This window comes from Cavia porcellus, unplaced genomic scaffold (assembly GCF_034190915.1).
Source record: "Cavia porcellus strain 051 isolate PalLab524CR breed Dunkin Hartley unplaced genomic scaffold, mCavPor4.1 scaffold_6, whole genome shotgun sequence".
NCBI lineage: Eukaryota > Metazoa > Chordata > Mammalia > Rodentia > Caviidae > Cavia > Cavia porcellus.
Window position 1 is genome coordinate 92217871 of NW_026947489.1, and position 23278 is coordinate 92241148.

The 23278-nt window shown below is 40.2% G+C and overlaps 1 protein-coding gene across 4 annotated transcripts in view; it reads right to left on the bottom strand.

The window, feature by feature from the left end:
- Positions 1-425: 425 nt before the first annotated feature.
- Positions 426-23278, bottom strand: part of Med1 (mediator complex subunit 1) — a 33461-nt gene continuing 10608 nt past the window's right edge. For 2 of the 4 annotated variants that reach the window (XM_003466918.5, XM_013149595.3), the window contains 14 exons: positions 23134-23188; positions 22896-23028; positions 22228-22256; positions 18954-19025; positions 17560-17634; positions 15735-15808; positions 14974-15063; positions 13086-13197; positions 12484-12608; positions 11936-12054; positions 10493-10694; positions 8411-8506; positions 8202-8307; positions 426-6775 (listed from right to left, as the gene is read on the bottom strand). In XM_003466918.5, coding sequence (XP_003466966.2) covers positions 3541-6775; positions 8202-8307; positions 8411-8506; positions 10493-10694; positions 11936-12054; positions 12484-12608; positions 13086-13197; positions 14974-15063; positions 15735-15808; positions 17560-17634; positions 18954-19025; positions 22228-22256; positions 22896-23028; positions 23134-23188 — 4523 coding nt within the window. In that variant the 3' untranslated portion in view covers positions 426-3540. The remainder of the gene's footprint in view (positions 6776-8201; positions 8308-8410; positions 8507-10492; positions 10695-11935; positions 12055-12483; positions 12609-13085; positions 13198-14973; positions 15064-15734; positions 15809-17559; positions 17635-18953; positions 19026-22227; positions 22257-22895; positions 23029-23133; positions 23189-23278) is intronic. The other 2 variants (XM_013149597.3, XM_063251472.1) reach the window with 2 other exon arrangements.

Here is a 23278-nt window from a genome sequence, read left to right on the forward strand (position 1 = left end):
AGGCCTTCCAAAGCAAGGAACTAGCTTTGGAAAACATTCTCAGGCTCACAAACCCAGGTCTAAATATGACACTCTCCTCTCCCAGAGTGTTTTATCCCAAAGTGTTTAGTGTTTTATCTCCCAGATACCTTTAGTGTTTTTATTTCACTTCAGTGGAAAAAAACAGGCTCAGTCTAGTGACATCTCTTTTCTCCCAAGAACAGGTAAATTTAACAACTGCAAAAAGCATAAAATGTGTTACACAAAGATAAGTCAAATATAACAAAAACAAAACTTTTTCATAGTTCTTGTCTATCAACTTGACATTCCAGTGGATGCTTTTAATAGTGGTATTTAGACAGATTTTATGACCGATTTTTTTAGTAGTTTTCTGAAAAGCTGAACAAATGAAAATTGAGGTCAAAATTTTATTACACATAGTCATATTACTTTTTATCAAAGAAGTTTATTTGCATGTAAATAAAGTTTTTATAATGTTTTTTGGGGAAAAACCCCACGGGTTTTGTCCACGTTCAAAAAAAAAAAATGAAAAATCCCAAAGTATTTACAGAACGGCCATACACACAGAAAATCAAATTTGAGACTTTTTTTAGAAAGACCCACTCCACTGCTCCTGATGTGCACTTTGAAACTCAAAATTTAGAACTCAGATCTTGTAGATGAGCATGTTTCCCAACCTAGCCTCTGAGATTATTAAGTACTTCTGCCCCTCAAAAAACACAAGGATGGAAGTAAATGGGCAGGAGTCAGGGATGGAAATGAAGTGAGACTGCCCATGGATTGTGAGCAATGTTTTCTATACTGACATCTGCTTTCTGTGACTCACTTGGATACTGCATGACTCACAGGCTCCCTGGAAGGGTTTCTCATGAAAATTCATGATATTGCTGCACTAGATTTTTCACATCTAGGCCTGAGAAAGGAAAATCCTTCTGAAGAGTCACCAACCTCAAGCCTGGCTTTGGCAATTGTATCTTTCAGCACCCCCCACCCCCATGACAATACTTGTTTTAAGATACTCTGAATTCGAATCTGAAATCTTCATGTACATCAGAGCAGATTTTGATCAAGAACCCCTAACATGAAGCCAAAAGATAAGAGGAATCAGGTCAAACTAAGACACCAGCAGCAGAAGGTAGGCAGAAGTTGACCTCACGTCTTTGCCGTTTTTTGAAACGGTAGAATGAATACAATGAGACAGGAGGGAGGTGTCCCAGGCTTGGTTATTCTGCCTCTTTTCCTCCACCCTGTGAAGAAATGCAGTGCTCCCTGGTTCTCAGGCAGGGTGAAGCAGTTTAGCCCCGGCTCCCTGTTAAGCAAGTTCAGATGCTGGGTCAGAGTGTGGGGTGTGCCCATCGACAATTCAGGCTTATCCTTCATCCAGATCCTAACTTGGGATTCTCTGATCTGGGATGAAGACAGAAAGAGAGAAAAAGCTTCCCAGTTTACTTATTTTGGTATTTGTTGGCTCTGCTTGGGGGAGCTGAGCCCCTGATACTATGCAGTACATTCCCCCACATGTTTTCCCACCAAGAACAAACTTTAAAACCACGTAACTTTTAAAATTTCTTGCAGAAACCAATGGGATAGGACTCAGAACTAGTTGACAAACTTGTAAGAAATCCAACCTGTTTGTATGTCTGAGAGGCTGCTACTATATCAGCACCATAAGATAAAGCACTCCGGTGTCACCTTGCCCATGTCTTCCTCAGTGTCACCCAAGACATTTGACTCTGATATGGTAACTGATAACTGTTTTTGCTCCACTTTGTAATGCTGCGCTTCCTACTTCTTAATACCTCGAGACACAAAAGTGGCGGAGTTGTTAAGAGCTGATGACCAGAAAAGGAAGAACACTGCAGGACATGAGAGGCAGGAAAGGAAGCCAAGGAGGATATTCCAACCCTATACTAACTCCAACCTGCAGAAAGGTGAATATAGAACTCTTTTCCGTATCTAATGAAGTCACTCCACTTATGACACACACACACACACCAATCACCTAGTGGTGTTTTTTGTTTTGTTTTGTTTTGAATCCAGAAGAGTTGTGCTGGGGACTCTGTCCCGCTCTGCTGATAAGATCCTGAATAGAATCATCAGGAATGGCACAGTGCAGGTGTCAAAATCAAAATAAGGCCGCAGAATTTTGAGAGGACCCTCCAAATACTGAGAACTTCCGTTGCACTCAAAATGGTCTCCTGGACTTCAATGTTTGTAAGAAAGGCTTATCCTTGATGTCTTGCAGAATCCAGAATCAGACCTGTTTCTCCAAAAAGGTCCAATTGTGTTGCTACATAGTAGCAAGGGTTTATCTTCAAGCTCACCTAGCCTTCCAGGCCCCCATTACTTCAAGTGAGCTTGAAAGTGTTTTAAGTGAACTATGGCTGCTGATTTTTTTACTATTTTATCCCAGGGAGCATACAGTGGAGTGATAAAAGTCTGAACTCCTCCTCCTTTGTAGAAGAGAAACAAAGAGCTCAGCTTTTAGGAATGGCATCAGTTCTCCTGCAAACTAAATGCTGGGATGTGGACTTTTGGCACATTGTGGAAACAGGAGAACTGTCAATTCTGTAATGGTTCTCATGCCACTGGGTCAGGAAGGCTATCCCCCTGTCACATCTTACTGCATCTAAAAACATGCTTACATCCCAGGTAGCCACCCTAGCTTTTTAAAAAGAAAAACAACAGTATAAATCGATACCTCCACAGGGAAATAATTACTAATATTCCTATGTCTGAAACCTATGAAAAACTTGCTAAAATATCAGTTTGGTTTTTCCATTTGACTCCAAAGGCGGGCTCTAACCTGCTTGGGCTGGATGCTACTACATATCAGCACAAGCTGCAAGTGCCCTACCAACAAATAAGCCTTGCTTTTCCACCTCCCACTGTTTTGAACCCTAAACCTCATAGATTTAGAAAGAAACAAATAAAAACAAACATACGGGTTAAAATATTACAAATAAATAGCTAAAAATCTTCCTTCCCCCAGTCACTCCTAAGAAATAAACACCAAACATTGCTGAAGTGTCCAAAATGACCCAAGTCCTTCTTTTGCCCATGCCTCAAATGGACAATTACCCAAACAGAGGTGAACAACCTTCATGCAAATGCATCAAGGAACGTATTGCTTTTTCATTTGCTGCCCAGCCCTTCAAATGCATGCACTAAAATGAGTTTAAAACATGGCCTGAAAGTGGAAAAAGGGAGGAAAAATATATATGAATATTTCCCACAAAACTGTTTTCCCACCCTTCCCTCTCTTTCCCTTTCCCATCCCTCCCCCCATTCTTAAGGATTTTTTTAAACATTTTCTTTCTGACAAAGGAGTAAAGAATTTTTGATAGCCAGAATCTAACCCTGTGGTCTCTTCAGTAGGGTCTGGATACATGTTTCTGAATTCAACCAGCTTGTTAAAGCCACGCCTTTTGGATTCTTAAAACATAAATCAGACCTGACTGACTCGTGCCTTGTGTTGGTTTACATATAAATTTATCAACAGTTTCTTCTCTGGCCATATATCTTTAGAAAACAAGGTTCCTAATTGCCAATCAAGGCCACATCCATAAGATCATCATCTTCCTCCCCAATCATAAAGTCAGGGCTGAGCCTTGAGGGCCGATCTGCAGATAGGATTGTGTTACTTGTCATAGACAAAGACTGGTCTGAAGAGATGGGCGATTTGGACCAACTCTCTGGCTTGATGCTGTGAGACTTTTTTTTGTCTCTATCTTTGTCCCGGTCTCTGTCTCTGTCTTTGACTTTCTTCTTTTCCTTTTTGTGCTTCTTATGTTTTTCTGTGCTGTACTCTGGAAGTGGTCGGATGCCGTCATCTGAACTGGGACTGTTCTGGTAAGACTTCTCTGCTATAGAAGAACCTGACTCACTTTCACTGTCCAGGTTCTGGGGGGTATAGGCTGGTGACTTACTGTGGCTGGGAGAGCCACGTTCATGCTTTGGAGTGGAACCACTGATCAGCGGAGAACCGTAGTTTTTGGAGGAGGCCATCTGTGGCCTGAGCCCTTCCCCACTGCTTTCCCCAGGTTTCTGCAAAGTCACTTTGGCTTTAATGCTGGGGGAGCCCCCATCATGCTTGCTGATGATAATTTTTGCCACACCTGTGCTCCCCACATTTTTTGACTCTGAGGTCTTCTTAGAAGAATCCCCAGAGCCCCCAGAAGTAGAAACCTTTGATTTGTCTTTCTCACTCTTCTCACGCTTGCCCTGGAACTCTCCTCCTGACATGTTATGTTTGGAGGACATGAGATGGCTAGCAGAATTTGCACTCACTCCCATCTGACCATCCATCGCATCTTCCCCCCCAGGACCGCCTGTGACAACCCCATGCTTCAGTTTATCTATGACAGCTGTCAAGGACGGCTTCTTATTTCTGCTGGGAGATTTCCCTTTAGAACTCCCATGCTGGTTTTGAGAAGATGACATTGAAGAGCCACTTGAGGGAAACGAAGATGATGCTGTGCAAGAATTAGACGATGGGGGAGTTTTCTGGGACAATGAGCCTGAGGATCCTAACCCTGAAGATGACTTCATGCCAGAGCCTGAACTGGTTCCAGACATGTGAGAACCACCAGAACCTGAACTGATAGGGGACTTGGCTTTTGAGGTGGGAGGAGTCCCAGGAACAGGCTTCATTGGAGAGGCCAGCTTATCAGAGGCTCCAGGAGGCCTTGAATGAGACGGGGAGATGTTCGGTTTACTTAAAGGATTCATAAGTGATGATGGCTTCCCCTGAGGTTTCATCTTGGTGCTGCCAGAGCCACTGCTCAGTCCGTGCTTAGTAATGGGGGAGGAGCCTGGCTTCCCTCCAGACTGGGATGAATTTTTGGACTGACTTGATCCAGAAGATCCCTGGCTGGAATAGACACTGCTTGTTAGCTTGGAGCTGGAGGAGCCTTCTGATTTACTGCTTTTCATCTTGCCTGAGGTGGAAGCGGAAGATGAGGAAGATGAGGAGGAAGAATGGCTATGGTGGCTTTTACTGCCTGAGGAGGACACAGAACCACTGCTGGTATACTGACTGTGCGAGGAGGGCTTGCCCACCATCACAGTCCCCTTAGGAATCTGAATAGTGATTTTGGGAATGGGCGGTGTGGTGACACCTGGAGGTGTCTGAGACCTTCCTGCACTGCCTGGAGATCTGGACCCGCCTGTACTGGTAGGTGGCGTAAAGGGCCGGTTAGAACTGTGAGATGGGGACCTGCCCTCAGTGTCCCCCTTCTTCCGCTTGGGAGGCCTATCCTTGCTCTTCCCGTCATTAGAAGGGGTCCGGCTGCGCTTTCCTGGCTTGCTGTCTGACCCTGGGCCTGACAGACTGCTACTGCTGGTGCCGTTGCCTTCCTTCACCCTCTTTGGAGTCTTTTCTTTCCCTAAGTCTCCAGTAGTTAATAAAGGACTCTGGCTACCACTGTGATGCTCAATGAGCTCTGCAGCTCCCAAAGCCTTCCCAGCAACTGATATAATACTGAAATCAACAGTGTCAACTTGGGTATTGCCTTTAAATTTGGTCTCCCCATTATCACCTCCAAGCATTGGCACCCCCAAAGTTAGTGCCTGAGAAGCAAATCCTTTGAAATCATCATTGTCCCCACTTTGGCTGCTTTCATCAAAATATTCTTCTCCAAAACCACTTTGGCTCTGGCTATTCAATAAATCAGGATTGAAATCTACTCCATCAGGAAAAAAGTGATTGGAAGGGGAGTCACTGCTGGGGCTTCCGGCAGCATCTGCAATAAGGTCAGCTGGGTCCGTGTATGGGTTTTCATTATTATTAGTTTGAAAGACATCAGAGTCAAACAGGGCACTCTGAGAATGCCCAGAACTTGAAGAATCTCGTACAGGGGTACCGATGGGAGGGCAATCATCGCTAGTGCTAGGAAGCTTAGAGGCTTCTTCTGCAATATCGGAAAGTATATCAGTTACATCTGGGCCAATGCTGTCTGAACTGGACAGCCGGACCATCCTTTGAATACTGGGTTGGGGATGAGGTACTGGTTGTGGATAAGTCGTTGGGGGAGTGCTACACTGGCTTGGAGCTGGAGTGATGTGTGGTGTATCCAGCGTGTCAGCTGTCATATTAACATCAAAGATAGGGTTCTGTGAGTCAACATCCATTGAAAATAGCTCCCTCTGAAAGTCATCTTCAGTCTGGTGCTTTGGTTTGTCAGGTGGTAATCTTGATGACTTCTTCTTCTTGGTTTTGTTGCTCCCCGAGCACATATCCATCCGGGGTGAGCCAGAAGAGGAGTTCTGCCTTTCTAAAGGGCTGCTTCCATAAAGGGTTGAGAAATCCTGGGCAGGATTATCTTTAAGAAGGTTCATGAGCATCGGGTGATTCTTGGTGTTGCCGGCCATCGAAGAGACAGGTGGCGGCGTGTGATGAGGAGGGGTCGGACTCGAGCCAATGGTAGACCCCCCGTTCCCTGTGATTTGCAACAAACTGGTAAGAATTGGGTTCTGAGATACCTTGCTGAAGTCCTCCCCATGGCCCACCGACTCATGCCGATCTTTGATGCTCATGCTCATATTAAACAAGGTGGTAATGGGACCCCCCGGAAAGGTGTTGGTTGGTGTAGTGGTACCACTCATTGGGTTGTTGCCTGTGGTCATGCCATACCCTGGGCTGCTAGCCGGGGGCAGGTTCTTTTTCACCATGTCTTCAACTGTTTCTGCAATGAGGGAGAGTGCTGGGGTGTCAGCCTGAATGGTTTCAGCCTTCCTCCGAATAGCTCTCATCGTCACAGGGATGGACATACACCTGTAACATAAAATGAAAAAGTCACAGTTAATACCATGTTAGTGCTAAATGAAACCAGCTTTTCATTTGGGAAAACAGGCTCTGGTTTTAGCTCGATTTAGATGAGCCATCACAAGTTTGCAGTAAGCAGTCTTCAGGTCAGGGAGTAATCTGTGAGGTAAGAGTAGCTGCAGCAAATGCCAAAGCACTGGGTGTACCCACCCCAAAAAGTAGCTGACCAGGAGGCACCTGTTCACTTTTTATGAAACACACACCAGGAAGCCAGCCACAAATATGGGCCAGAGAATGAGATTTCATTTTGAAGTAAAAGAAAACTGGTAATAATGAAATTCAGTGCAATATATCTCTTGCTAATATATCTTTATGCTAATTAATGAGATACATATATGATTTTACTAATGAAACACTCAAATATCTCTTGACTTTTTAAGTTCTAAACCTTAATAGCTTAGATCATCCCAAAGATAACCATGTGAAAAGTCCTACTGCCCTTAGGACTAACGTTTATTTTGAGGGAAGGCACTTTTTTTTGAGATAGTCTCACTATGTAGCTCAGGCCACTTTGACCTCACTTTGTAACCAAGGCTGAACTCAAACCTACAGCAATCTTTCTGTCTCAGTCTCTGGAGTGTTGCAATTACAGGTGCTTGCTACCAAGTCCAGCTCAGGAAAGGAATGTTTTTGTTTGTTTGTTTCAGAGACAAGAGTTCACTACATAGTTCAGGCTGGCCTTGAACTCACTATGTATCTGAGGCTGGCCTGGAACTTGAAAGCTATCCACCTGCCTCTGTCTCCCAAGTTCCCAGGATTACAGGTGTGTGTCACCATGCCAGACCAGGATAGACACTTTTTATCTTCACAATAAATTTGAATGTATATTGGGAAAATATCCAAGTTTTTCTTATTGAGCCACATAATAATATTCCTGGCTTTGTGGGCTTAGATTGAATGCTGCAATAGACATGTAAAATAGGCAGTGTCCCTATAATATTTAGTCCCATAATAGGCTGCCCAGCTAGGAAAAAAAATGCTTACCAGCCACTGCTTTAAAAAAAAACTCAATATTACATATTAATGTTTCCAGGAAGCTAACTAGCCTAAGTATCTTTCTACATCTGGCCCACAATCCAGCATATTTGTTCAAAAGCAGTAAAAGAGACATGTGCAGAAAGTCTGCATCTAATTAAGCTCTCCCACCTTCCATTACTCTAATGCCAGGTCTGATGTTACCTACCTGACTTAATACTTCATAGTGGTTTGGGAAAAACCAAGGTTCGGATCACTTTTGAATCCAAAAGCAGAAAAAAAATCAATTCAAGCAATGACTAAGTGCGTTTCTCCTTTATTTCCAATTCACTCTAATACTGAAAACAATATATTTCATACAGCACTTAGTGGGACGCTGATGGAAAACAGTCAGTGCTACCTTTGAACGACTTTGGCAATGAAGTCATCTGTGCAGATGAGCGCATCTGACACACCCTTGTAGAGTTTACAGCTCACATGTGTCGAGTCTTGCACATCCATAACCACTGAAAGACGAAATACAGAGAAGCCATTTGAGACGGACTCTGAAACAGATACAGGGAGTACCCAGCTACCCTGAGCAAGGTGTGGGCCACCCACACAACTCACCACACACCAGGGAGTCATTCACAGGGTGCTGAAAAGATACACTGAAACGGGACTCTGAGAGAGGACACACTTCGAACTGGAGAAGCCCAGGAGAATCTAAAAGGCAAATAAAACCATAACACAATCAACCAGACAGGAGACAAACAAATAATAATCCTGAAATATACAAAATGAAATTATTTTTCTCCCTTCTTAGAAACTAACTCCACCTCCTGTCACCCAAAAAGCCTTGCTCAGCCAGCCAGAGATGACAGAATCCACTTATTACAAACTTCCCCAAAATAAAAAAGTAACTATGTTTCTAGTTTTCTAAGAAGACAAATGATTCTTTCTTTTGTCTGTCTTCCTGGGTGGCTTTACAGACCTAACCCAAGAGGCCTCACCCTGAGCTGCATCTCAAGCACTTTGAAAATTTTTATTGGAAATAAAGCCTCAGGAAGTTGCTGTGTTGCCCAGACTGAACTTGTGAGCCTCCTCCCACAGCCTCTCACAGTACTATGATTACAGATACAAACCCTCATTTCCCTCTAGTTTTTTGTATTTATTTTAGCATTGGTTTTTGGGATATTAGCGATTGAACCCAGGGTCTTGTGCATGACAGATAAGCACTCCAGTACTCAACTATACCCCTAACCCCAGACCTTAAACTGAACGTATTTTCTTCAGGAAAATCAAAAAGTTCTGTAAGATTAGCTCTGTAACAATCCAATGAAAACTCATTTTTAAAAATCCCGAAAGCCAATTATTGTAGCAACACCTGTAATCCCAGCATTCAGGAGGCTGACGCAAGAGGGTCACCTTGAGTTCAGCTTGGGTTAGACAGGCTGGCCTTGAATTGAAGGCCAGCCTGAACTGCACAGCAAGACTCTGTCTTAAAGAACCACAATCAATCAATCAATCAATCAATCAAGAAATACCACAAAGTCATCTGGATACATCTCATAGGTAACACAAAATAAAAGAAAATTTGCTTGCGTATGCCATTGCTAATCCAATTCTGGAAAATCCCTCCTTTTGAAATTGATTGGTATTATCAAGAAAGAATTATATCCTTTCCTGGTTTACTTTTTCTTACCATTTACACTAATGTGTATCGATTACTGGAACGTTAAGGCAAAAATACTAATAGTAACTAGTAAACAAGCCCCAATTTACATTAAAACTACTAATGTAAGCCAACTCTGTTTGAAAAACATTAGCTGGCAGCACATGCCTACAATCTCAGCAGTTGAGGAGACTGAGGCAGGAGGATCACCTCAAGTTTAAAGCTAGTGAGCTCAAGGCCACCCTGAACTAGATGGCAATACCTTGCCTCAAAACAAAAACAAAAGAAAAACATTAGTTTTCCAGAATCCTGACAGAAAGGGGGCTTAAATCTCACTTTTTTAAAGCCATACAATTAACTTCCCCACAATCAAAGAGAGAAAATGTAACAGTGAGACTAGAGCTAAAAATCACTGTCCTAATAATCTGAGATTTAGTAGCAAGAAATCATCTTTCAAAAAAGAAAGAAACCACCTCTTATTGTAAGTCCTACCTTATGTATACCTGGTGCAAGATACAGCCTTAAATCTCAATTATGTATTATTTTTAAAAAAAGAATTAAGTCCACTGCAAAGAACAATGGTTCCCAAATACCCACTGGAACAGGTTGCTTCATCAAAATAATTTAAGCGGATTACATTAAATTTCCTGACTCTTCTCCTGGAAATTCGTTTTTTTCTTTCCTGGCAGTACTGGAGATTAAGCGTAAGGCCTTTGTTATAATCTGTATCTCATCTACTCCATTTTTATTTTTGATTTTCAAGTTAATTCAAGTAGGCTAGGCTCAGACTTGTGATCCTTCTACCTCAGTCTCCTCAACTGCTGGGATTACAGGCATGTTTCGCCATATGGCTCCTGTTCAATTTCTAAATCAGTTCTTCATGTACAAATCAAGCATCTGCAGGTTTGGTTTTTTTTTTTTTTTTTTTTTTTTTTTGATGAGTGTGGATCCCAGCATCTGCAGTTTTTAAAAGCCACCAAATTAAAGAACTACTGGATTAGTTTTTCTCTTCAAATGAATGTATTAAAAGAAAGTACCTTCTTTCAAAATAGTTCTTTTGACACAGCTTCCAATTAAGGTGTTATAGGCCACTTGGTGTCTGATCATATTTAGAATGAGAGGAACTCGGCCAGGGTGTTGAAAGGTGATTTTGCTGACAAGTATTCCCTGGAGACTGCGGCCATCAGGAAGGGGAGCATCCTTGTTGAGGAAGTAGCAGTGCTGCTGACCTGGAAGAGCCTAAGCAAAAAGACAAAATGAGAATGCCACTGAATTAGCCACTGCGATGCACCCACAAACTACCCATTGCTACACCACTCGACTTAAAAAAGCCCCAAAATTTATGGGACGTAATAAAACTGCACAGTATCCACCTAGTGATATCATAAACACGTTATTCACTTGGCTGAAAAGATCTTTATAGTAAATGCTCTATGCTGGTGGACTCCTTGCTTAGCTAACATAAAAATTACTGCAGGAATTTGTATTAAAGAGGTTCCTCAGTTTGGTGTGGTGGCATATACTTACAATCTTAGCTGCTAATGAGACTAAAGCAGGAAGATCTAAAGTTTAGAGTCAGCCTAGGAAACACAGTGATACCCTGTCTCAAAATAAAATTTAAAAAGGACTAAGCACTATGAAGCCTGGGTTCAATACCCAGTATGGTGGTTTAAAAGGGAAGGAGGGGCAGGGGATTTAGCTCAGTGGCATAAGTGCCTGCCTGCTTTGCAAGCACACGGTTGTGAGTTCAATCACTGGTACCAAAGAAAGGGTGGGGGGGCCTCCTAAACCATACACACAAATGCATTGTTAGTAGAGCATCCTATATACTGCAATGTAGCCAGAACCTATAAATTACTATGTTAGTTTAGAACATCATCAAACATTCAAATAAATTCAAGACTAGATGAGGTTTGGAGGCCTTTCACAGTAAATTTATCCCAGCATCTTGTGTTCTGAATGTACCCTGAGAACTTTTCCAATTATTAAAGTCACAGTACTTCTAACAAAATTTTGCATAAAAAAATTCAAAAGAATACAAGTACTTGAAAGAAACAATAGAATTCATTTTTATAAAAAGAAAGAAAAAGAAAAAAGAATTTATGTGCATGTGTAACTGGGAATACAACCCAAGGCCTTGTACATGCTAGGCAAGTTTCTACCACTGAAATATGGCCCCACCCCGAGAACTGTTAACATCTGTTTATAAGCTTGCAAACATTCAGAACATCATTAAACTTTTAGCTCTTGGACAAATTCAGCAAAAGAAAAAGAAAAATTTCAACTATCCTGACTAGGAAGCTCGTGTCCTTTTGCATCAGTTCATTTCAGAGTTTAACATTTTGCTTGACTAAGGGTAGATGACATGATTACATAATCCCAGAGAAACTTATCTGGCCCAAGTAATGCTAAAAAGAAAAATTTTAATCTTAGGTCCAAATATAACCTACAACATTCTAGCTCCACAAGGCCTCACTTACAGCATAAAATCGCATGTTGTGATTCAAAGGTATGGGATCAGGATCCTTTGACAGCTCAAACTGAGTGATCAGTTCATATAGGGGGACATAAGTTGGTTGGCTTTCAAACAATGGAATTCCTAGAAAAAGAAGAATTAATATAATTATCCATTAAATTTAAAACATTGAAAAATTGATTTTCTCATCATAATGTTCTCATTTATTCATCCATTCATTAAAAATGTACTTACTAAGCACATACTAATATAAAACACTGTAACATCTATACCTGTGAATATCTTTTTGCTGCCCACAAGACTGGGATAATTTGAAATTTCCTGTTCACATTTATATTCACTCCTGATGCTCTGAACTTTTTTTGTTTGTCTGTGTGGTGCTCAAACTTTACTATATTAAAGTTCGGTGAACACTTTAAAAAAAACAGGTGGCCAGGGATTTGGCTCAGCAGCATAAGAGCCTGCCTGGTAAGTGCGAGGTTGTGAGTTCAATTCCTGGTACCACAAAAAAAAAAAAAAAAAAAAAAAAAAAAAACAGGTAACAAAACTTACCCGTGCAGTTCTGCAGCTTCTGAACAAATGCTCTAGATACTGGAATTGGCTGAGGAAATTTCAAGAAGAAACAGGCAGGAAGATCAACACTGTTGGCACTGGTAATTGCAGAGAAGGATGGAGTCCTTCAAAAAAACACAGAACAGAGAAAAGGCTACATGTTGACTGGACTGAAAAAATCAAGCAGACATGTATATATTACACAGAACTATGCACACAGCCTATCAGAGGTTCATTCTTAGAATTCCCTTCTAAGAATTTCCAAATAATTATTTTTTCAATGCTCAAGTATTTATTTCCATATTTATTTTGAGCCTGGGGAGGTACACATGCTTAGCCTGCAGAAGGCCAGGTTTAATCACTAGCACCAGAACAAACAACAACAAAAAACACATTTATTTAAAGTAGAGGATGTGTTCTGTGAGCAGATACCAGTAAAGTAACTTCAAGCAGATTCTCAGCAAGGACAAATGAATGGACAAAAGAAAAAGCGAACAACCTCCAGAGAGTTAAAAAGGTGAAGGGTCAAGTGGAGTACTGAGTTTCACATTCATCTTGAAGTAAAAAAAATGGACTTTACGATTCTACAATGTTTGACTTACCATTTGTTGTCAGCTGGATGTGACCCCATAATTAATGGTGCAATTGGGAGTTTATACATAGCAGATGTTCCTTCAACTGTCACTGATGCATTCATGCCCAAAGATCGAGGAACTGAGAATAGAAAGAAAAAGGGTCTTCAAAGTAAATAAAATTATGGAGACCATGAAGTTGGGAAAAAAAAAAAAAAAGAAGACAAATTCTGTGTGATGGCTTCTATCTAGGTGTCCAAGTCTCTTCTGCTCACTAGTGGGGCTTTTGGGAGGTGACTGGATCATGATAGTGTGACACTCAATCATGGATTATCCCCTGCTGATTTACAGCTAACTGTAAGGTTGGGAGATGAAGTGGGCTGGAGGAGGCACTGGGGCGTGGCCTGGAAGGCTCTCTCTGGCTCCCTCCTCTCTGGACCCCTCCCCTCCCTGCACTCTGTTCTGCTATGAGCAAGCCTCCTCTGCTATGTCACTTGACTGGGAACAGCCAACTATGGACTGAAACCTCTACAAATAGTGAGCTGAAATAAACATTTCCTTTTCAGAGTTGTGGGTGTAAAGTATTTTGTCTCAGGGAGACAAAACACATTCTACATTATTTATTAGCCATACTTTATTAGACACTTTAATTCCTATCTAACTTAAAAAGTATTCAAAATCACCTGTCCAATCAATATTTCTTTTTGGTCATAAATAAAACAAAACAATACTGCTCCAGGAAGAAAATTATTGAACGGTTCATTACAAACATTTACTTCTGCTATACAATTTCAAAAAACATTTAAATAGCATTATAATTATAGGTAGTAGTCAGGAGTGGTGGCATATACTTGTAAACCCAGAACTCAGGGAGGCTGAAGCAGGAGGACTACAGGTTTGAGCCCAGCTTGCTCAACTGAGCAATTCAGTGACACTCTTGCCTCAAAAAATTATAAAGGGCCAGGGATGTAGCTCAGAGCAAAATCCTGGGTTAATCCCCAGTAAACCCCTAAGGGGGATTAATAACAGAATAAATGATTGATGTTACAAGAATCCAAATGAGATTTTAAGTTGTTTATCTTGTGGTATATTAAATTGTGGTATATTTTAAGTTGTTTATCTTGTTGTATATTAAGTTCAAATAAAAAATAACATCCATAATGTAATTCAGTAAGGGGGTTAGGACTAGGCATGTGGCCCAACAGCACAGCACCTGTCTAACAAGTGTGAAACTGTGAGTTTGATACTGGGTACTCCCCCCACAAAAAAGTGGATTAATTTCTTTCCTTTAAAGTAATGATTAAAACTAATTATTTCACATCAAATGGTTTACATTTATTCATTCATTTACTTACAAGCTATTATATGTGTATAAATATATGTATGTGCCATACATGGTAGCACACATCCATAATCCCAGCACTCAAGAAGCTGAGGCAGACGGACTGCTGTGAGTTCAAGGCCAGCCTGCCTACAAAGTGAGCTCTCAAGACCAGCCTGAAATATATAAACCTTATCTCAAAAAGAGAAAAACATATATATGTATATGCATATGTATACATGTATCAGCATGTATATGGCTATATGTATGTGTATTCTATCAAGTATATGTGGTAAGAGCAGTAAACTCACTCAAGCATAGCAAAGCAAAAAAATAAATAAAAAGAGTAGCAAAGCAGAAATAACTGGCAGGGGCTTCAAAATGTTTTTACTTATTTTTATTTTGGTAGGGACAGGATCTCACTATGCAGTTCAGCCTGGCCTTGAAATCACTATGTAGCCCAGCGTGACCTGAAGCTCATGGCAATCCTCCTGCCTCAACCTCCCAAATGCTGGGATTACAGACATTTGCCACCATGTACAAATATTTTTTAAAAATTGAACAAAACTGTGAGTTGCTTCACAGTTCATTTCTTACCATTATTCTCATGCAGAATGATAGGAGATGCAGTCTTATCATCCAGAAGGTCAGAAGGAGAAGCATAATACTTCAAGTTCATTAAATGACCTATGAAAAACAAAATTCATTATTGCTTCTTTACCAATAATAAGTAAAAATACATTCACATTTTTATAAATCTGTATAGAAAAAAATAGTTTCATAAATATAGGGAGCTATGTTTCAAAGCAGCTTGTAAAATGTGACAAAGAATTAGTGTGGACTCTGGGAGTGGCAATTTACATGATTGGAAAATAAAATGTAGGAAAAAGTAGGCATTGACATCTTAGAAATCAGTACAAAATGCACAACTGACTGGTAAGTTTCTCTGCTTGTATCACATTATTTTTTATTTTTGCAGGGTACAGTCTGTTATTTTTATTAGTACATGTTTATTTTTATTAGTACATGTTTATAGTATATAATGTTTACATTCCTAGGGTGAAGTTGGTATGGATACATAACACATCGTAATTCCTTTGTTTATATCTTTCAAAGCCCAAGAGGAACTTGAAAAGTAATAACTCTTCTATAAAAATTAAGACATTTTTCTAATACTCAAAGTACGGTAACAAGCTAGGCGTGGTGGTGCACTCATGTATCCCAGCACTCAGGAGGCTGAGGCAGGAGGATCATTGCAAGTTCAAGCCCAGCCTAGGCTACAAACTGAGCCCAAAGCCAGCCCAAACTGGATAGCGAGACCTTTTCTCCAAAAGACAAAACAAAGTAGGGTAACATACCACCACTCCTTGGAGTGAGATAGCCAACACTTCCATGAAGAATCTTATCCAAAGGACCAGCATTAGTTGCTTTCCTGCAAGACAAATGATCCATGTTTGCACACAGACTTAGTGCACAGTATGATACTCAGACCAACACTTAGTATCTCTTAGTACTATCATTACAACTGTCCTGTAGTTAGAAATATAACAAGTGTACTTCACCTTCATAATAAAGTGATTACTTCAAAGTACATAGTAATGTGTAACATGTGAAGGAAAAATTACAACTAGATCACTATTTATTACATGGGACTCCAAGCTTGACAAGTTTTCAGATAAAAAACCTGTATCTGAAAATGACTTTGTGATATTGACACTCAGAAAATGAAAGGGCCAGGGATATAGCTCAGTGGCAAAGTGCTTGCCTGGCAAGTGCTAGATCCTGAGCTCAATTCAAAGATACCAAAAAAAAAAAGGAATACTCATTTGGGAATAGAAAATGAATTAAAACTTTGGGTATAGTATAGCTGTATATATCAAGTTATATATTGAGAAATGTTATCATCTGTGTAATACAAAGATCTATAATGTAATGTACACCTATAAAAGAGGCAATCTCTATCTATCTATCTGTCTATCTATCTGTACCAGGGATTGAACTCATGACCTTGCACTTGCTAGGCAGGCACTTATGCTGCTGAGCTAAATCTCCAGCCCTACATATCTATTTATATATAAGGTTTTTTTTGTTTGCTTGTTCATTTGGGGTTTTTTTGCCTTTTTGATAAAGAGTTTCACGATACAATTCTGACTGGCCTTAAACTCACTTTGTAGCCCAAGCTGTCCTCAAACTCACAGTAATCCTCCTGCTTCACCCTCCCAAATGTTGGGATTGTAGGCATATACCACCACAAGTAGCCTAATGACCAAGTTTTGTTCCTGTTTTTTAGTTGTTAAATGAATTAGTCACTAAATGGGGAATTGCATATAGTACACACATTACAATAGTCAGACAAAGAAAGGGTCAAAAGAAGCTCCAACTTGATGAGTTTCGTTTAATTTTTATATCTCTTACATGCAGTACTGTTAATGTCTAATAACAGAAAACTACTGGACTGCTAGGAATGGTGTCCCATGCCTGTAATTCCAGCCTAGAGAAGCTAGGACAGGAGGATCTGGACATGAGATCAAGGCCAGCCTGGGCTACAAAGTGAGTTCAAGGCAAGCCTTAACTGCACAGTGAAGCCCTGCCTCAAAACAAACACGTGCACACACACACACACCCCAGGACTGTACTATACAGTACAATCAGCACAAAGTACACACTATACTATAGAAGAAGGCACGATAAGGCTGCAGTCACTCACATATCTGCATTGTAAGTCTGACTCAAGTATAAGTCTTAACAGTCAATAAACAGGTAGGCCATTAAACGAGGAATAATTGTATTGTATAAACCAATGCTATACAGACACATATAATGCAAACTGTGTATATTATTCATATCATATATAGGTTATCTACATTACACATACATAATATAGATGCATAAATTAGGATCTAATAATCCCTCTGGGTGGAAATACAGGAGTTATATAGAACTGACGCTCTGAAGAAGTGCATGGTGGCACATGTCTATGATCCACCCACTCAGGAAGCTGAGGTTAACAGGATCACGAATTCATGACCAGTCTAAGGAACTCAGTGAAACTCTATCTCAAAATTAAACAATAAGCGTTTAAGATACAGGTCAACACTAGAATTCTTGTTTAGCTTATCAAGGTCTTAAATTCAATCTTCAGTATGGCCATAAAAGAAAAAACCAAGTCTTAGCCAATCTTACCAGTACATAACTGCCATTTTTGATAGATCTTGTTCTAGAGACTGAAGAGCCAAGTACATTTTAGTTTTCAGTTTGCTGGAGAACAGATAAGGAGAAAATGAGTGAAGCAGTTGGAAAATATATACTCATAAACAAACAGTGATACAGAAAGCCCAAAAGCTGAGTCTACGGTAGAGGCACTGAAAATTTCTTTTTAAAATGCTGGGCATGGTGGTACACTCCCAGCACTCAAAGGATTGAGGCAGGAGGATCCCTATCTGTCTGAGCACAATCTGGGGCTACCATGAGTTCAAAACCAGCCTAAACTACACAGGAGACCCTAGCTCAAAAAAAAAACAGGGAAAACAAAAGAACAAAAAAACCCAACTTATTGAGTGGGTTACAGGTGGCATACACCTATAGTCCCATAAAGGCAAGAGGGAGGCCTCACTTTAGCACTGAGGATGTGGTTCAGTGGTACAGTGCTTGCCTAAGATGGGTAAAGACCTAGGTCTAATCCACAGCATCATCAAAAGGAAAACAAATGAGCTTTAAAAACTTAAAAAAAAAAAATGATTTGAGCTTGATGTGGTTGCACACACATGTAATCCCAGCACTCAGAAGGCTGTGGCAGGAGATCGTTGCAAGTGCAAGACCAGTCTGGTATAAGACCAGTGTACCACACTGGGGTACAAAGTGTGCTCAAGGCTAGCCTGAAATGCATAGCTAGCCCCTGCCTCAAAAACAAAAAAGATTTATCACTTTCAAAGCTCGTTTTTAGCACTATTAAAGCTCAGTTTTATTTCTGCTTACAAAAGCAAAGCAGTTTAGTGGAATTTCATGGAGGCTGCACATAAAAATTGCAAATCAGGGGGCTGGGGATTTAGCTCAGCGGCATAAGTGCCTGCCTTGCAAGTAGGCAGTTGTGAGTTCGATCCCTGGTACCGATAAAAAGGAAAAAGACCCCCCCCCCAAAAAAAATTGCAAACCAGTTCCACAATAACTAATTAATTTCATGTTAAAACTCAGTATTTTGAAAATTTTAAGGATTATACTTCTCATTCTGACATTGTAAGCCACTATGTAGATACTGTGAATCTAAAAAAAGACAGCTGGGTGTAGTGGTGCACACCTATAAATTCCAGCACTCAGGAGGCTGAGGCAGGAGGACTGCTGCAAACTGAGACCAGCCTGGGCTAAAAAGTGAGCTCAAGAGCAGCCTGCATTGCACAATGAGACCCCGTCTCAAAAAGACTAAATAAATAAATGAATAGACAGAAGCTGATCTAAATATTGCAGTATAAATAGGGAATGATATACAGAAAATTTCTAAGCACAAAATAGCTTATAGATTTATACTAATTTTTTTCAAAACACAACAAATATATAAATACATACAAAAATAAAATACTTACTTGTCTCCAGGAAGGTTATACAGATTAACAAGGCCCTTAAGGTGCTTAGAAAATTCATCAAAATTTTTTTCCCTATAGAAATTTCAAGATGGAAAAAAGAGAAGAAAATACAACATACAATTATTTCCCAATCTTACAAAAATTTACCAGAAATCATCGATATATATAAAACTGATTTTGATAATCTAATTTTCCCCCCAAAATTTTTGGAGTCAATCAAGACTAGTAACAGAAAAGAATTAACGTTTCTGCTAATTTTTCTAGAGGTGGTAATGAACACTTGATAAAAGTCAAAAGAAAGCAGCAAGATAAAAGACCTGAAAATACATACACTAGTTAGCCCTTCAATAATGAAACAGATTACATCAATCACTTTCCCTTCCTAGTAATACATAACACAGATTTCAAGACAACAGAAAACAAAAATTTTAAACTTGGAGGCCTATTCCTGTAATCCCAGCATTTGTGAGGCTAAGGCAAGAGGATTGAAAGTTCAAGAACTACATTATATAGTGAGGTGGTCCTCATAAAAAAAGAAGAAACAGAGAGAGAGAGAGAGAGAGACAGAGAGAGAGACAGAGAGAGAGAGAGAGAAAGACAGCAGACAGAGAAAGCAAGCCAGCCAGTCAGCCAGATGTGGCAGCACACACTTGTAATCCCTGCATTTCAGGAAACTAAAACAGGAAGATCACAATTGGGAACCCAGCCTGGATAACTGAGGAAGACTCTATCTCAAAATATAAAATAGGGGCCTGGATTTAGCTCAGTGGCATAAGCACCTGCCTGGCAAGCACAAGGTCATGAGTTCAATCCACAGCACCACACACACACACAAAAAAAAAAAACAATCTGGGCTTGGTGGTGCATGCCTATAATCACAGCACTTGGGAGGCTGAGGCAAGAGGATTACTGTGGGTTTCAGGCCAGCCTGTGAATTCAAGACCAGCCTGAACTGTATGGCAAGACCCTGTTTGAAAAAAACAAAAAAAGTTAAAAATTAAAAGGTGTTGGAGATATAAATCAATGTAGAGGCTCTGGACTGAATTCCCAGTACCATAATCAATCAATCAAGTTTGAATAAAAAAATTTAATTGCAGAGTTATAAATGAGACATTCATAAATATGAAAGCTAGAACATTTGTAGGTATATGGCAACCTAAAAGTGAGGCAATAGTAACAGAGGAGTAAACAAATATCCAAGATACTCCTATGACCAGGTCGGCCCCAGGAAAAAGAAACTATTACCAAGGGCTTAGATTCTTCACCCAATGAACTTTGGAGGGTTACAAATCCAACGCACTGGAGCAATTCTTTTTTCCAGGCTTGAAGGGAAAAAGCCTTTAGAAAGGTAAACTGCCGAGACAATGGCAGGTGCTGCATCAGTTGTAGGATGAGTGTTTATCAAATATTAAGTCCACACAGCCATAACAACAGAGCAAGGAAAGGAGAGCGGCTGCAGAGTGCACCTCCTGGAGAGTGCTGCCACCCACACTGGGTGAGGGAAAGCCTCAGGAGAGGGTGGCTAAGGTGTGCCCTGAGGCTCCCATCAGACAGCAGACTCACAAAGGGACTTGAGAAGACCATGGGTTCTAGCATCAATGCCGCCAGCTCCAGGTGAGAACTATGTACGCTGGCTCCTGTGGAGCGTCGGGCAGCACGCCTCAGGACCCTCACTGATTCAGGGAAACCATCAAAGGCTACCTATTCCTATTGCATTCTAATCTTTAAAAAACTGGTTCAAATTTGAGTTGCCGCCTGCCACTCACTAAACCGATAACTGAGTAAGCTGAGAGTAAGACTGACTTCTTCAGTGTTAACAAGATATCCTGGCTAACATCTGAGAATTTCACTCTGTTTAAAGTGAAGTTGATGCAATTTTCTTAAATTCCCAGAAAGTCTTAAAGTTTGGTTTAAATGTAGCAGAGAAATTTCCACTCATTTTAAAGGGAAAAAGACAAGTCAGTAGAAAAAGCCATCCATTAGTAAAAGGTTATACTCAAGTCTGTTACTTTTCCTGGGACAGATTTTCATGCATGGACTTTAAATACAATGTTCTTAAAAACTGAAGAGAAAAATTTATTTTCTTGGGACTGACTCAAAGTTGTTTTGTTTTGTTGTATTTTTACCGGTACCAGGGATCAAACTCATGACTGCCTGCTTGCAAGGCAGGTGCTTATGCCGCTGAGCTAAATCCCCAGCCCCCGACTCAAAGTTTTCTCAAGCCTTCTGTTTCAACAGTGAGGTTCTACTTATTTTTTTATTTATTTATTGATCATATTGTTTTTTGTCCCAGAATTCCTGAGGCTAGATCAATTCTCAGCAGGAGTAATTTGATTTTTGTCCCCCATGACATGTGACAGTGGAGATATTTTCATTTATATTTTATTCATTTATTTATACCAAAGTAAACAAATATATACATATTTTTCTATTGGTACTGGGGATTCAACTCACAACCTCACGACCAGGCAGGCACTTATGCTGCTGAGCTATAACCCCAGCCCCACATACATCTTTTTTCCTGGGTGGGTGGGTGTGCTGGAGATGTTATAAGGCCCTCTGTGTGCTACTGAAACATTACCATTGAGCTGTATCCCTAACCCCTGGAGGGTTTCTGGGTGTCGCAGCTGAAGGAACACTACTAGGAACCAAAAAAGAGAAGCGGGGTGTGCTAGTGAGCAGCATACAATACATCAGGCAGCCCTAGAGCAAATTTTTCCAAATCAAATTGTCAGTGGTCCTGAAGTTGAGAAATCCTGGGATAGATCAAGTAGGGTTAAAATTCATGCTACCTCAGCTCAGAAAGTAAGTACAGGATGAAAAATTTTGCTCAAGAAAATAAATTAGTTTCTGAGGAATATACAGTAATTTCAGAAGATTCTTGAACTGGAATATATTGCTAGGCATGGTGGCACACATGTACAAACAATTCCAGCACACAGGAGCTGAGACAAGAGGATCATTGCCAGTTTGGGGCCAGCTGGCGCTATGTAGTAAGTTTAAGGACTGCTTCAACTATATGGCAAGTCTCTGTCTCAACACAAAATGAAAGAAAGCACAAACAAATAAGCAACCCTAGATATAAACAACAGCAGTAGCACATGCCTACAGCCCCAGCTACTCAGGAAACTGAGACAAGAGGGTCCTCTCAGCCCAGTTAAGACTAGTCTGGTCAACACAACATGACCCTATCTCAAAAAAAAAAAAAAATAACACAAAACAAAAAAATAGGATTATCTATTAATATCAAAGAATATAAATGTTACCTGCTTACCTTAACTGCTGGACAAGCTCTGGACAGCTCTGAAATCAAAGAAACTATGTTAAAATATTAAACTACATAAATACCTTTGAAGACATTAACAATTTTTCTCTTTTAATAATACATGCTTTGTAACCAAAACATTAAAGCTACAGAAGGCCCTTATATTAAGACACAAAAAGCATCTTCCTACTTGGAGAATCATGGGTGGGGTATGAAATTAAAACTCAAAATATAGGAATAGCTTAAAAACAAATGAACTTTTAGTAGCTCGTTAGAACATCAGCAACTCTCTTTATTGCCATCCCTGGAATTTATATTGCACTCAGTGGCTACATACATTTTACGTTCATTCCTACTTGAGGATTTTTCTCAGGGTTATCCTTGACTGTAATCTCTTTGAGGATGGGAACTGTAATACTATTTCTGTATTCCTAGCACCTATTGTTCAACTGCGGCTCATTTTGGTTGACATGAAAAGGGTTTCTACTTGTTGGTGTCAGAGATGGACCAAGATACTCCGAGTTACATTCTAAGGCAACAGTGTAGCCCACCACATCATCCCTACAGTGGCTCATGAAAAAAACTACACCCAAGCTATGTAAACCCCAACAATTCATTTTTAAATTATGCTCCTAGGTAAACCCCACAGATTCCAGTGAAATATCAACAACACATACCACAGGATTCTCCCCATGGTGAGCCACTTTTACATCACAAAGCTGTCCTGCAGGATCTAACTGCACTTCCACATAGAACATATCTGACGTGATGTAACATTCAGTGCCACTGGCACTGAGATGAGAGCCCAGTCTAGCAGGAACAAACCAAAACAAAAATTAATAGAAGACACATAAATAAAGCCACCCAAAGTTAACACTAAGTGAAATACTTCTGCCTACAGATGAAACTACATACCCATTCTGTCTTGCTATTGACTCCAAACGATCAGTCATTGCTGGTAAAGATGTTACTACGAAAAAATTGTAAAAAAGAAATCACAAAGAATGTTCCAAATACATGGTATTCTTCAACGACAGAAGTGTACTACGGAATATATCTA